This window comes from Trematomus bernacchii, unplaced genomic scaffold, assembly GCF_902827165.1.
Source record: "Trematomus bernacchii unplaced genomic scaffold, fTreBer1.1, whole genome shotgun sequence".
In the NCBI taxonomy this organism is placed as follows: Eukaryota; Metazoa; Chordata; class Actinopteri; order Perciformes; family Nototheniidae; genus Trematomus; species Trematomus bernacchii.
Genome location: NW_022987905.1, coordinates 1,144,294 through 1,157,241, shown reverse-complemented (window position 1 = coordinate 1,157,241; position 12,948 = coordinate 1,144,294). Strand labels below are relative to the sequence as shown.

Genomic DNA, 12,948 nt, shown 5'->3' with positions numbered 1-12,948 from the left:
TGTGTCCTAGATTCTGCCGGTCCAGGCTTCCTCATAACTTGTAACTCACCCTCATAAACACCTCGGAGTATTTCCTGTTCACCTTGTACTGATCAATAAAAAACATGTATTTTTTCTTTACGCAGCTGCATCAGTTAAGTAAAGTACATCTTTACAATTGTTATGTCACAAGTATTGTTAAATGAAAATTAGGCAGGTTAAAAATAGGTTAGTCATACTGTTATTAAAATCAATCAAAGTGGGTCTGTCACTAAAGCAATCAATACAAATGGAGTTTGAACAGGGCAAACTGTCTGTCCTAATTCTCAGTCTGCTTTGCTTTTCTTTTTACTTTTGTTCTTTCTTATCTTCAATAATCAGGGACAATGACCATGCCTTACTGGAAATTGAATCATGAATTTGTTCTGCCACTGGAAAAGAACAAAGACAGTAGAAATACTGGGTGCTTTAGCCACAATAAGGCTCCACTCTGAGCAAACCACTGCCAATAGGGAACACCTCCGTTGGCAACAGATAACCATAATAACAAATTATAATAGTTAAAATCACGTACATTCCTCTGAAAGCAGCATGATAACTGCAGTGATAGTCTGTTGTTCATTAATAAGAAAATGTAAATGGTTTTCTCTACAGCTTCAGCCCCCTTTTCCTGTAAATCCAACTACATCATAAGCAATCCTGTTAGAGTAAGTCAAATGGCACAACCTATGATGCACGCCAATGTGATACATCTGTATGAACTGTATGCATGTATGTATGGAGGCTGGGGAGCCAGGAATATTGATCACACATGGATTTTTCAACCGGTGGTACTTGGCCAGCTCCATTAGCAGCCCTGGATCAGGTTTCATTGGCCTGATAGGAGCCTCGTCTGGGAAGAGTGCTGGTGGGTTCTGTGGTGAGAGGGGCTGCCTCACCAGGGGCAAAGTAGAAGGGGTGATGGAGGATAAGAATGGAGGGAGGAACAGTACCTCTCACTTCATCTCAGTCAGTCTCTCACCCTCTCTGACTGGACCTCTTTGTTTTCTGTTAATGAACTCCCTCGTATCTGTTCTTAAAAGGACAGCCCAGGTCCTTTTGTGCCTAGGGGCAGCCATTAGGGGTTTAATGGCGTTGCTGACTAATATCTGGGCTGGCGTCACTGCAGCCCATTTGAGTATGGGTTTTCTTCTGTCTGTCTTCACTACTTTACATCAGACTATTTGAGTATTACACGAAAAGCATTTTTTGTACTGATTATTCTCAGAATGCATACCAAAACTAAGCTATTGAAGTAACATTTCAATTGTAAATGGGGTGTATGAGGATAAACGAAGTTGATAAAATTCCTGTTGCAGGAAAGGTTCTTAATATATTTGTGTTTTTGTATATCAAAACAGTGTCTTAAATGTCTCTCAGAGCAATGACCATTTCTAGACAGCTTGGTGTACAATGACCTTGAATACAAACACATTTTCATTAACACAACACTGTTGTGAGGAAAGAAATGTGTTATCAATAGTTTATCACCTCAATAAAAAGTGTTGGAATTTGTGTAAAAGTTTTGCACATAATTTTTTTTTAATACAAAATATAAATAATATACTATTTACACAAAGGGATTATTAATTATCTCACACTGATAATACAACCAGTAGCAGTCATTGTAAGTACACTTGAGACATGTCCCAGATCAAACACTTTTTGGTTTCAATGTGTCTTTTCTTCACCTGGCAAATGCTGTTGCCATGGTTTTGACAGTTAGCTGGCTTCACTCATTTTGTGTTGCAACATAGCACCCTTTTCTAAAGCAGCTTTCTCTCTCCTGCTCGCTGTCTGTGTCTCGCTGGCACATCTGTGTTGTCTGCCTGTCTATAATCCCTAGATGTAACCGTTGCACCTGCTACTTTTCACAGAGTTAACTGAAAGGTTATTCGATTTAGAGCAATCCATACAGCTGTCAAGTGATATCGGTCTTTGATGCCTGTGCCCTCGCAGCAAGTCACAAGAGTATTTCCATTTCAGCCTGATGCTTTCATTCTCATTTACAAACCTAAAATCTGAAATGATGACCTAGCTGACATAAACTATAAAACATCTCAGAAAGTGGATATGGTGGGTTTGGTATGTGTGAATTCAGCATGTAATCTCTCAGTCACTCATTTACAGACACTAGTAGACGCTCAGATGGCTGATTGACACGCTCACACACGCACACACACTGAAAGTGAGACAGAGAGAGCAGACAGTAAAACAGTAAAACAGTGGGGTCCAATGTGGCCCCTGTCTAGTAGCTCAGTGTCAGCTCTATCTGTGGTGGAAGCAGCCTGAAGGTGCCACAGGCTGGATGCACTCCTGCTGAGATCAGAGAGTAAGCTGGGACAGGAGTATCACTAAGTATGTGTGTGCTCATGCATGTGTGTACTGTGCTCATGTTCATCTTTCTCTTTTGCCTCACATTCCAAAGTCTCTTCTGAGAGCGTGTGTGTGTGTGTATGTGTGTGTGTGTATGTGTGTGCGTGCGTGCGTGCATGCGTGCGTGCGTGTGTGTGTGTGTGTATGTGCGTGCGTGCGTGTGTGTGTGTGTCAGTGAGTGCAAGTGTCTTTGTGTGCACGCTCTTTAAATTGTGTGCATGTAAGTGCACTGGGAAAGTAGCAGGGCCTCCCTGAACAAAGGCTCAGCTCTTTTCTGAACAATTAGCTCCGCTAAAAAGGACATCTCTTCCTCCATTAGCGGCACCACGTGCCCCCCATCACTCCATTGTGCAGATAATTCAATTATCCCCACCCCCCTCCGAGTCTCTCTGCCTCCCAGACCTCCCTCCTCTCATCTTGCCCTCCCTCCTCTCTGTTACCACCACGCTCTCAGATAAAGCTAATACTAAGACTGAGGGGAAAACACATCTGTCTGCAGTTTAGATTAATTTGTCATTGAATATAATGGTTGTACATCATAATAATTAGAACAGTACACTCTGAAAAATATTAATGATACAGATGTGATTATACAGCTGCAGTTTGTTGTGTTTTGGTGAATAAATGTCCATTATTTTGAGTGCTTTTAGGGAGATATTGACCTTTACATACAATAGGATGGACTCAACTATGTTCATGAATTCAACTATGAACGCACTTCACACACAGTCAGAGGTATTCACTCTTACCATCACCGGTGTACACTCATTACAGCTAACAGTCTGTGACTACTGCTATACTCATGATATAAACATTAAAACAATGGGAGGCCTCTCTTAGGATTCATTAAAGCGCCACCTTTCCTGATGAGCTGGCATCTGTTGCATCATCACCCGTCAGTGATTGCATGTGTTTTAGAACGATTTGTTCTCAAACTGAAGTGGTTTGTAATTAGTCACCAAGCTATCAAGAGGAACTTACCACACATTATCACTTGCTCGAAATAAAACTCCTTGAACTCTGGGAAAGGGAAGTTTAACTGTCGGAAATTTTGGATGATGCTTTGGAGCAGAGCATCGTATTAGATCGTTAAACATGGCAGCATGAAAGTGAGCCGTCTTTCTTGAAGCAGGGTACAACTTTTAGCAAAGGAAAACACTTAAATATGTCTTAAGGTCAGGAGTATTAACATTTTGGGGTAGAAATGCCAGAGTGACTCAACTGTAAATGCCGATTTCACAGCTACCACTTCTCAGAAGTCTAATGTGGAAACTCAAAGTTCAGCTGTTTAAAATGACTTCAACATGAACAAATGCACGAGGTAGTAGTAACAGATTGCTTCTTTCCTCTGTTTATTGACTAACACCCCTTGCTACAGAACTGTCATCACACTATGCAGTTCAAATCTAGGACCATGGCAGCGTTGAAGCCCATTCCTCCATAGTTGTCTGTCGCTTTTCCGTGTTTCCCTCTTGTTTTGTTTTATTGTTGGAGGGGGAAGTGTGCGCCGGCCTGATTAGCATCACTATTTCCTCCTTTCCCATAACCCCCCAGACCCCCGCAGGCTGCCTGTTTACTTTTAGAAATAAAAAATGGGCCTGCGCCCGTGAGGACGTGCCCCTCATCAGAGGCGAAGCCCCCCGTCTCCCACCCCTCAAGGCTCCACATCCCAGATCCTCCCTCCCTCCCCTCCCCTCCTCTCCTCCCACCAACCCCAGTCCTGTGACTTATCCGTCTTCTCTCCTCAAACTGTATTCCGCCCACTCCTCGCTGCTTTCCACCCCGTTCCCCTCCTCTTCCAACTGTCCAGCTGTCAAATCACATCAAATAAAACACAGGCCAATGGTCCCTGAGTGCCAGATCACAGCTGTGTCTGCGTGTACTGAATGGGAGGGCATGTTTAAATGTACAGTGAACTCATGAGTGCCTGGGAGTGTATGTGTGTGTCTCTCTCTGTGTGTGTGTGTGCCTGCTTAACTCTGAATGGGAGGATGCTGTAACACAATACACACCAGAGTGCAGGGTGTGAATTTAATGAATGAATATGTGGAGTGTGCATCACTGCAGGATGTTTGTGGAGTGTGTATGAATGTGTGTTACCTGCGCCTGGTTTTCAATGAGATTGCACAGAAATACACCCCAATACCGTTTTTTCCCACACATATACACATGGATTTCCACAATGGGAGTTTACAACAGTGTGAGTGTTGGATAGTGAAGAGTAAGCGGGGATAGTGTAAACATCACCGTGGCATGGCTGTTGTCAGGAAGCAGTCTGTGTGACATTGGGCTCAGGGCCAAACATGCGATGGTCCTTTAACATCCAACATCCCCGCCTCACATCTGCTCTGTACTCTTTCTTTCTCACACTAACACATTTCATTTTAACAACACCCAATCCATTCTCCAAGAAGTGACTGGAGCTGTAAAATCCTATGTAACCTACCCAGTTTAGAAGTTAAATAACATATATCAACTCGTATACCGATGACAGTTGATTTAGTGTGTGAGAAAGTTAGACATGTCAACTAAATATGTACATACTGTATGGTGCTATATACAACAAATAATGGGTTTTATGTTTATAATATCTTTCATACATTTTACTGAACTTATGTAATGAACTTTTGTTCTAGTAAAATATATTTATTTCAGTCTGGTTTCATTCAAAAAGACCAAAATCGAGAAAATATTGGACTTGCATTCATCAGGTGGCCACACAAATGACTCCATTTGAAAAATAACTACTAAATGTGTCAACAACAGTTTGCAGATTCATCAGGTGACAATATGCCAATCTTGTGCTGTTATGCTGCCCCAAATCAGGCCAGAGAAATCAGGTAAGCAGGTTTAATGAATACGATGTGATAAGTTTGAAATTAATGATATTTTGTTATACATTTTAATATATTATAGCAAATCTTAGGTTGATTGGCTAAGATGTTTCCAGTTTTTTTTTTTTTAAATGAAGCAGTTGCTCACTCTTAATGAGCAAATACTCATAATTAAAAACCGGCACAACCTCTTTGGTTAATTAATAAATGGTTTACACTTGTAACTTCTAAGTAGACATTTCAGACGGGCCCAATGACTTTCACAGCAGGAGAAAAGCTAAAATAGTTGGAGCCCCATATTCTAATAATATACACATTGAATGGCTGTGCAAAAATTGCAAGTGCAGAACATTTGAGTTGAAGCCGTGTTTCAGTTTGAGAGATATGAGTCAAAGCAACGGCTGCAGGGTGTGAGGACTGTGTCAGAGGTTATGTGGCTGCTTTTAACGTTAGCTCAGACTCATAACGGCATATACCACACAAAAAACTGAACAGACCTTCGTGACACTACCAACAAGAGCTACATTAAATGACTCTAACAACATCTCCAGGTGGCTAAAACGATCTTAGACCTGTTGTCTGCATAGTGTAGGATTTAGGAAAAGGATGAGAAAGAAGAAAAAAAAGGTCAGCGCTCGGTCATTTTTTTCCACTCAGCAATGTTTATGTCAACGGTTTAGCGCTGGGAGCAATGAAGAGAGGGCTCCAAAGGAGTGTGTCTCTGGCAACAAACATCAGCAAATCTCATCAAATCCTGACTCCCTCTCCCTCTCACACACACACATGCACACTCAGGCCCCCTCCATCTCTCCAGAGACCAAACCAGAAGCTTGGGAAAAAGATGGCCGCCCTTTGGCCCCCTGTCTTGCCCCCTGCGTCCAGCTCAGGGAGGTGACGGAAGAAAGCTTGTGCCCCCCAGCACCCCCACCCCACTCCCGTGGCGTGCGTCCCAGACCGCTAGCATCAATCACTTTTGAGGACAAGAAGGGGCCAAAGTCAAACACAGGCAATGCACTAGAAGGAATGTTCCAGTTTAAAATAAAACACATATGAAAAAAATGAAAGAAAAAATAAAGGATTGAATAAGAAATATGCGCGGCATGTAGTTGTCCTCGGTAGAAAAGATAGGGGGGGGGCAGAGAGAAAACAAGGGAGAGGGGGTATCTGGTAAAGGCATTGCCCTCAGGGTCAGCATCACCAACATCCCCCCCCCCGCAGCAGACGCAGAACAGCAGGCCAAGTTGAGACTGTGTGTGTGTCTCTTCTAAAACTAAATGCTGAAGTTGATATGTGGGTGTCAACATAGCAGCCACATGAAGTCGTTTGAGAAGAGACTATGTGTTAATGTTCATTTAAAGGTTATTTTATTATGTTTACTCACAATTAACTGTTGATCATTATATATTCAAATGTGTACTATGAGTAAAAGTAAAGGTTATTTTTTAAAGATGTTAAATGTTAGATGTTACCATAGTGGAGGTCAGGCTGTCGGTGTGCATCTCTTACCTGTAGGACCCATATCGTGTCCGTTGGGCACCTCCTGCAGGGGGATATCCTGGATGTAAAGGGGCTGTGATGGGTGGTACTGGTGCTGGGGATGAACCACACCTGGAGGGTGGATCTGAAGGCCCACTGCCATCCCACCACTGTGCCTCTGCAACAAACAACACCAAGTATGCATAAGCCTTAAAGGTCTCCTATTATACTATTTTTCATCAATATATTATAGGTCTCAGATATATACAAAACATGTCTCTGAAGTGTTTGGCTCGAAATACCAAACAGATCATTGTAGCATCCCATAAACCCCTCTGTTTCAGCCCTGTTTCAAAAGTGCTGATTCTCTGTCTGTTACTTTAGATGAAAATAAGGAGTCACTCCCCACGCCCTTCTGAGAGATATTTGGTTAAAAAGAACACAATGGTGCTCTAGGAGGAGATTCAGGTGATAAGGTGTGGGGGGGGGGGGGTTACCTTGGTTGGTTATTGGCTAATGGTTACACAAGCCAACAAATCGTTATGACATCATAAAGTTGCCAAAATCTGATCAGCTCGTTTTCAGACAGGTTTTTATATAAATGGATCAGGACAAAAAGTGTGCAAATCTTTTTTCCTGAAATGTTCAGAATTTTGGACACATTTTGATGTATGAAAGACATGAAAAAGTGGATTTTGCATAATAGGTCCCCTTTAATAAACAAAAATAGATGTATAATACTGCTTGTTTGTTTAAATCAACATGCAGCTGAAGGGCAATTCTCCACAGCTCATATGAAAGTCATAATAAGTTATATTGTTATTTTTGTTTGAATGCTTAAACTCTTATACCATGAATGAATGAGAGTTATAGTAAGCACATCTCTTAGCTCAATAAAAACAAACACAGGGTACATGTATAGTTACAGAATATGTTATATGAGCTCAGTAAGTGCTTTTGACAGTAACTGATGGTGTCTTCCTAACTCTTACTTTAGTTATGACAAGGATCCAGTTCAACTTAAATCAAACATTTGAGCTTTGGATGGAATCCAAGCTATAAAATAAACTATAGCATGAAAAGCTCAAATAAAGTTAAATAAAGTTGAATCTAAATTCCAAGCACATCAATCATACTTGACAGTGCATGGGCTTGTGAAACATACCAGTGTTTTACTGCGCTGAAAAAAAATCATTGTGTTTTTACGAAAGAAATGTTTAGTTTTTATCTCTTAACCAATGAAAAAAAGGCAGCGGGATGTATAGAAAAAGATTAAGCTAAAAACAACTGATCAAACTACCCAGTGGCTTTGACCGTCAGCGTAACCTTGGATTTTGAAAACATTGTTTTCCTGTACAGATAACCCTCGCTGCTAAATTTGACACATTCAGTTTATCTTTTGCCGTGTTGATTTATCATGCTTATCATAGAACTGTTCACGTAAGAGGTTGCACCAAAAGGGAAGTCTAAAGTCAGCACTTGACACAGGAGCAAGAAGGGATATGAACTTCTATGTGTATACAAGAGATAGTGGGGTAGAAGATAGCCACTTGGCCATTTTTAGCATATCAAAGCCCTTATTTGACAAGAAACAAAAAACTCAATAGATATTGTTGGACCTTTCTGTTTGATGAGAACAGGGGACTAACATTTTTCTCACAAGAGTCAACTAGCTTTTTTAAACCATGTTTTAAGGGTTTATATAAAGTCTTTGTTATATTCTTCACATTCACCATCAGCTTTTTTATTCATATTACAAGAGTTTCAAAGACAAAAAATGTTATAATTGTATATTTGTTATTTGCAAAAAAGACAGTCAAATATATGGTTCACCTTGCCAAATATAGCCTACAATAAGATGGTGTTTGACTGTCATATTCTATACATCATAAGTAGAACTGACAGTCTGTCTGACAGAGTGACTGACGATCAGATATGCGACCCAGTTTAAGCACTGTGGCATTTATCAGTAGTCGGCCAGCTTTATGGATGGCAAACATGAGCAGATGATCGGGTTGGGGGGGGGGGGGGGGGGGGGGGGGGGGGGGGGGGCGGCAGTTTTATGAGGTTCTCTTCAGATGTTTGCGTGGGACGCAGCCTTCTCCTATCAGTGCAGTCAGCAAGGGGGGGAAAGTTAGATAGGCGTGTAGGGAGCCAGATGGAAGATTTATGGATTTGACAGAGAGACTGATACAGATAAGAGTGAAGATAACATCAACACAATAATACTTTTTGATCAGTGCAAGTGCAAGTAACTTTAAATGCAGAGATCATTCTGACATACGTCAAAGTATAAATAATACTTAACACATTCTATAAACATTATTTTTTGATATGTTCCAGTCCACAAATAAACATTGACATTTTTGAAGACATATATCTCGCCTTTATTCATCTGTCACTCATTGTTATGTATTTATTTTATTGGCTCGCTTTTTTTAATGTTATTTGTTTATTTGTTTCTACCAGTAGTATGGGAAAAAGGCAAAGCACAGACACCAGCATGGTCCTTAACTCAGCTTAGGCTTTAAGCAATTTTACATACAAATACTATGATTAGTATGGGAGCGTATAAAACAGACACGATATTTGAGAACTGAAAACACAGTAAATAAAGAAGAAAAGTATGAACAGTTTTTCAATATGGGAAAATAAATCATTAAAAAAAATAAAAATAAAGTAGAAACAACATGTTTATGAATGTGAATGGGAACTATTATGACATTTAATTTAGGATAATTAATTATTTGAAACATGTGTTTGGTTTCTCTGCACCTCTAGTGGTTCTTAGAAGGAATTGCACTGTCCACGGTCACTGGACAGATGTGATTTAATGCTCTTTCATGTTAAAACGAAAAACACAGGTGTAATAAATAACAAAACCAATAGGCTACTGCTGTGACTGAAAATCCCTTCCTATTTATCATCTAGTATATATTAGTAAACCCGTTGCAATATGTTTGGTGTGACATTATGAGTCATTACTTAAAAAACATAAATTTGTTTAAGTACCCGTTTCACATTTTATGATTGCTTGACCGTTTACGCAACAGCGGTCGGTAATGACGCAAAACAATGCTGATTCATAAATGCCTGAAATCTTAATGTACTACTTCCTTAGCGTCTGGTATACACTGCCGTAGGGCCGTGAAGCTGTTCTGCTTATTTTACATGTTCTATAGCCTAAATCTGTGTTATATGATTTCAAATATATCCTTTACAGTCAAGCAGCTTCTAGTATTTTAACTGGCTGCTTGAAAGCCCTATTTTCCCTTTACCGCTCTCTGCATACAATCTTTTTGAAACATATCAGACACAGTAAATCACTAAAGTGTAAACATAAGAAATAAAACACACCATGCCCTGCTGCTGTTTGCTGATAATTCATGTAAATTCAACAAAATAGAGCTACCGAGGTGATCCTGGTTCACCTTTTAGCCAAGTCTGCCCTGGTATACATAGTCTCAATTTCAAAGGCAAGCCCCACCACCTGAGCCAATTAGGATCCGGGGAGCTGTATCCTTCTCTCTATCAGGCCAGGGTGGGGTTGCCATTTGCATATAACCTCAGTCTCTTATCCTAATGTGCCGGCGCTCTGCATACAAATGGAGGCATTTATTTTGACGCTCCTTGGCCTTCACCCTTCAAATGCTCATCTGACAGGAATCCCAATGTTCCCGGCTAGCATCGTCTCTGACTCTGTCTTCAGCTCTCTCATTTGGAAAGCGTTAACAGCCTTGGTGTTCTTGCAAACAGACTGCTGCAAAGCGCTGTGCGGGTGGCTGAGAAAAGTGTTATTCATTGGGGATGGTCTGACTCCAATTTGATTTGTTAGTGGCAAGGTTGGAGGCCTACAGGTCTCAATATTTACAATATTACTTGCTAAAGAAGAAGTGCATCTTGCCGCAGGGTGGTTGTGCAACACAGAGGAGTTCATAAGGGTGATTTCACAGCCTCGTGTTGTTCAACAGCTCTGTTTCCTAACTTTTGAAAAAATTATAAAGAACAGCATGTACTGTACACATACAGGCACTATTAGCGCAACTCTGCTGGACTCCACTCAACAGGAACAATTCTCAGATAGACTGTGTTCCTGTGAGGTGATGGAATCCAGAGTTGCAAACGGTGCTCATCTGCTGCTGCACACATTCCAGCTAACACACACAAATGCTCATTCCCTCACACACTCCCGGCCGGCTGCGTGGTAGGTAGCTGAGGAAGCCTTAACACAGAGGTAATTTATGAGGGGGGGGTCTTACCATTGCGCCCAGACGGTCACAGGGGTGAAGGGCCGGGTAGGAAGAAACTGGATCCATGTAGTAACTCATGGTGGACGCTGCGGACAGGAGAAGCAGGGTCTGCTGAAGGGATCAACACGCAAACAGACGGGGCCGTGTGGAGTCCTCCTATCTATCACAAGCTGTTTACACTTGGTGTGCAAGATTTGTCTGTGTGTGGTATATACTATGTGTGTGTGTGTGTGTGGTATATACTATGTGTGTGTGTGTGTGTGTGTGTGTGTGTGTGTGTGTGTGTGTGTGTGTGTGTGTGTGTGTGTGTGTGTGTGTGTGTGTGTGTGTGTGTGTATATGGAGGTGTGTGAGAGAGGAATGAGGGGCAAAAAAAGAAATAAAGGAAAGAGTGAGACATTTGAGCTGGGATTCAAGTCTGTAACATCAGTTCCAAAGTTCGGAAGGTTATGGGCTTTTTCTTAAAACAAGTCATCCCATCCAATCTTTATCTAATTTAGTTTAAATGGTTAAGGAGTATCATACTGTATGTATTTATTTAGAATCAAATACTGCACATTTTTATGGGGAAAAGAAGGTATTTCCATTTAAACAAATCCATCATTCCAGAGGCTTGTTAACTTAATCCATCTCTTCTCTATCACTCTCTTCTCCCCTGATCTGCCTCACCTCTTCCTCCTCCTCTCTCTCCTCCTCTTCTCCTTCCTCTTCCTCTCCTTCCTCCCCTCCCACACACTTTGCTTATCACTTAACATTGTTGACTTGAAGCAGCATCAACAAAAGAGACTGGAAACTGAGCTGAGGGCTTACATTAGAGGAGGAATGGTGTACATGGGCAGTGGCAGGTCCCATCCTCCTCACATTCATATGTTAAGCAATTTGGCATATTTAGTTTGAGGCAGCTGCTGACAGACTGAGGCAAGATGTGCCACTGCTCAATGCTTGCAGATGTTCATCAGCTCAAAAAGACTCAGATGCGCTTGTTTCAGAAAAAAAAGTACCCATACAAAAAGTGAATAATGTGCAAATCAGTTATGTCATTCAAATGCATGCACCACCTTTAGGCTTTACTTACATTTCATTGAATTGGCATGTAAAAAAACATAACAACCAATGCTAAATAAGAGTTAAGCATTCATATTAACCCAATCTCCATTTTTGTATAGGCTATATAAATAGATACAGTGTATGTTGTGAGCGATTTTTGAATGCAGTTAAAGCCCACAAAGTGTAGGAAATAAGAGGAAAATGGCGAAAAGTTGTTTTTAAAAACATACAAAAATGTTCATGCAACTTACTTTGCGTTTTGAGTGCTACTGCGACGTCACAATAATAAACCGAGATTAAAGAGCGCATCTTAATTAAGAAGACACGGTGCAAGAGAATTCCTATCGGGAGAAACAGAAACTTTAAAGCCCCACACACTTTCACCCTAATGCGTGAAAAGGAGCTCCGAGCACCGATGTAAGCTATCAGCTCATGTGCAGTTAATTGCGGTAATATAAAACTTTGCACTTACCGACTGCGGTGTGAGAAGTTTCCTGTGGAGTGGACGCGCGGGCAGCTGAGTGTGACAGCTGAGCGGTGGACTGCAGAGATGCTGTACCTGCTCGCAGCGAGTCCTACAGAGGAAGGAATATTATGCACACGTTTAGTCCCTCCCTCAATCGCACGGTGATCCTCTCCAAATTCTCTTCCCCTCTGTGTGTTGTCTTTGGACTTCACAGTACAGGTGTAAACTTGTAGAGAGTCTCTGATGGTCAATTTAGTGTGATTTTCCCTGTCTATCCTGTGGGTGAATATTTATCCAATATCAAGTCAGGTTGGAAGTGCTGACGGACTATCACCAGATTTATAATCTCTCATCCATTTCTGTGGCTTATTTTCGTTGAAGCTAAATATGAATTACGTTTGTTTACTTGGTTGATTGTTTTCCTCTCACATAGTCGTCCTGGGGAAAATAGCAGGAAAGAGGCAGGAAAACATCACACAGAG

At 41.2% G+C, this 12,948-nt stretch overlaps 1 protein-coding gene across 3 annotated transcripts in view; it reads right to left on the bottom strand.

Moving 5' to 3' along the window:
• The window catches only part of ets1 (v-ets avian erythroblastosis virus E26 oncogene homolog 1), a 36,664-nt gene extending 24,115 nt beyond the window's left edge, over nt 1–12,549 (bottom strand). Inside the window, exons 1-3 of one of the 3 annotated variants that reach the window (XM_034114725.1) lie at nt 12,473–12,549; nt 10,964–11,196; nt 6,735–6,882 (exon numbers count right to left, since the gene is read on the bottom strand). In XM_034114725.1, the coding sequence (XP_033970616.1) occupies nt 6,735–6,882; nt 10,964–11,032 (217 nt within the window). In that variant the 5' untranslated portion in view covers nt 11,033–11,196; nt 12,473–12,549. The remainder of the gene's footprint in view (nt 1–6,734; nt 6,883–10,963; nt 11,197–12,472) is intronic. The other 2 variants (XM_034114724.1, XM_034114723.1) reach the window with 2 other exon arrangements.
• Nucleotides 12,550–12,948: the final 399 nt, after the last annotated feature.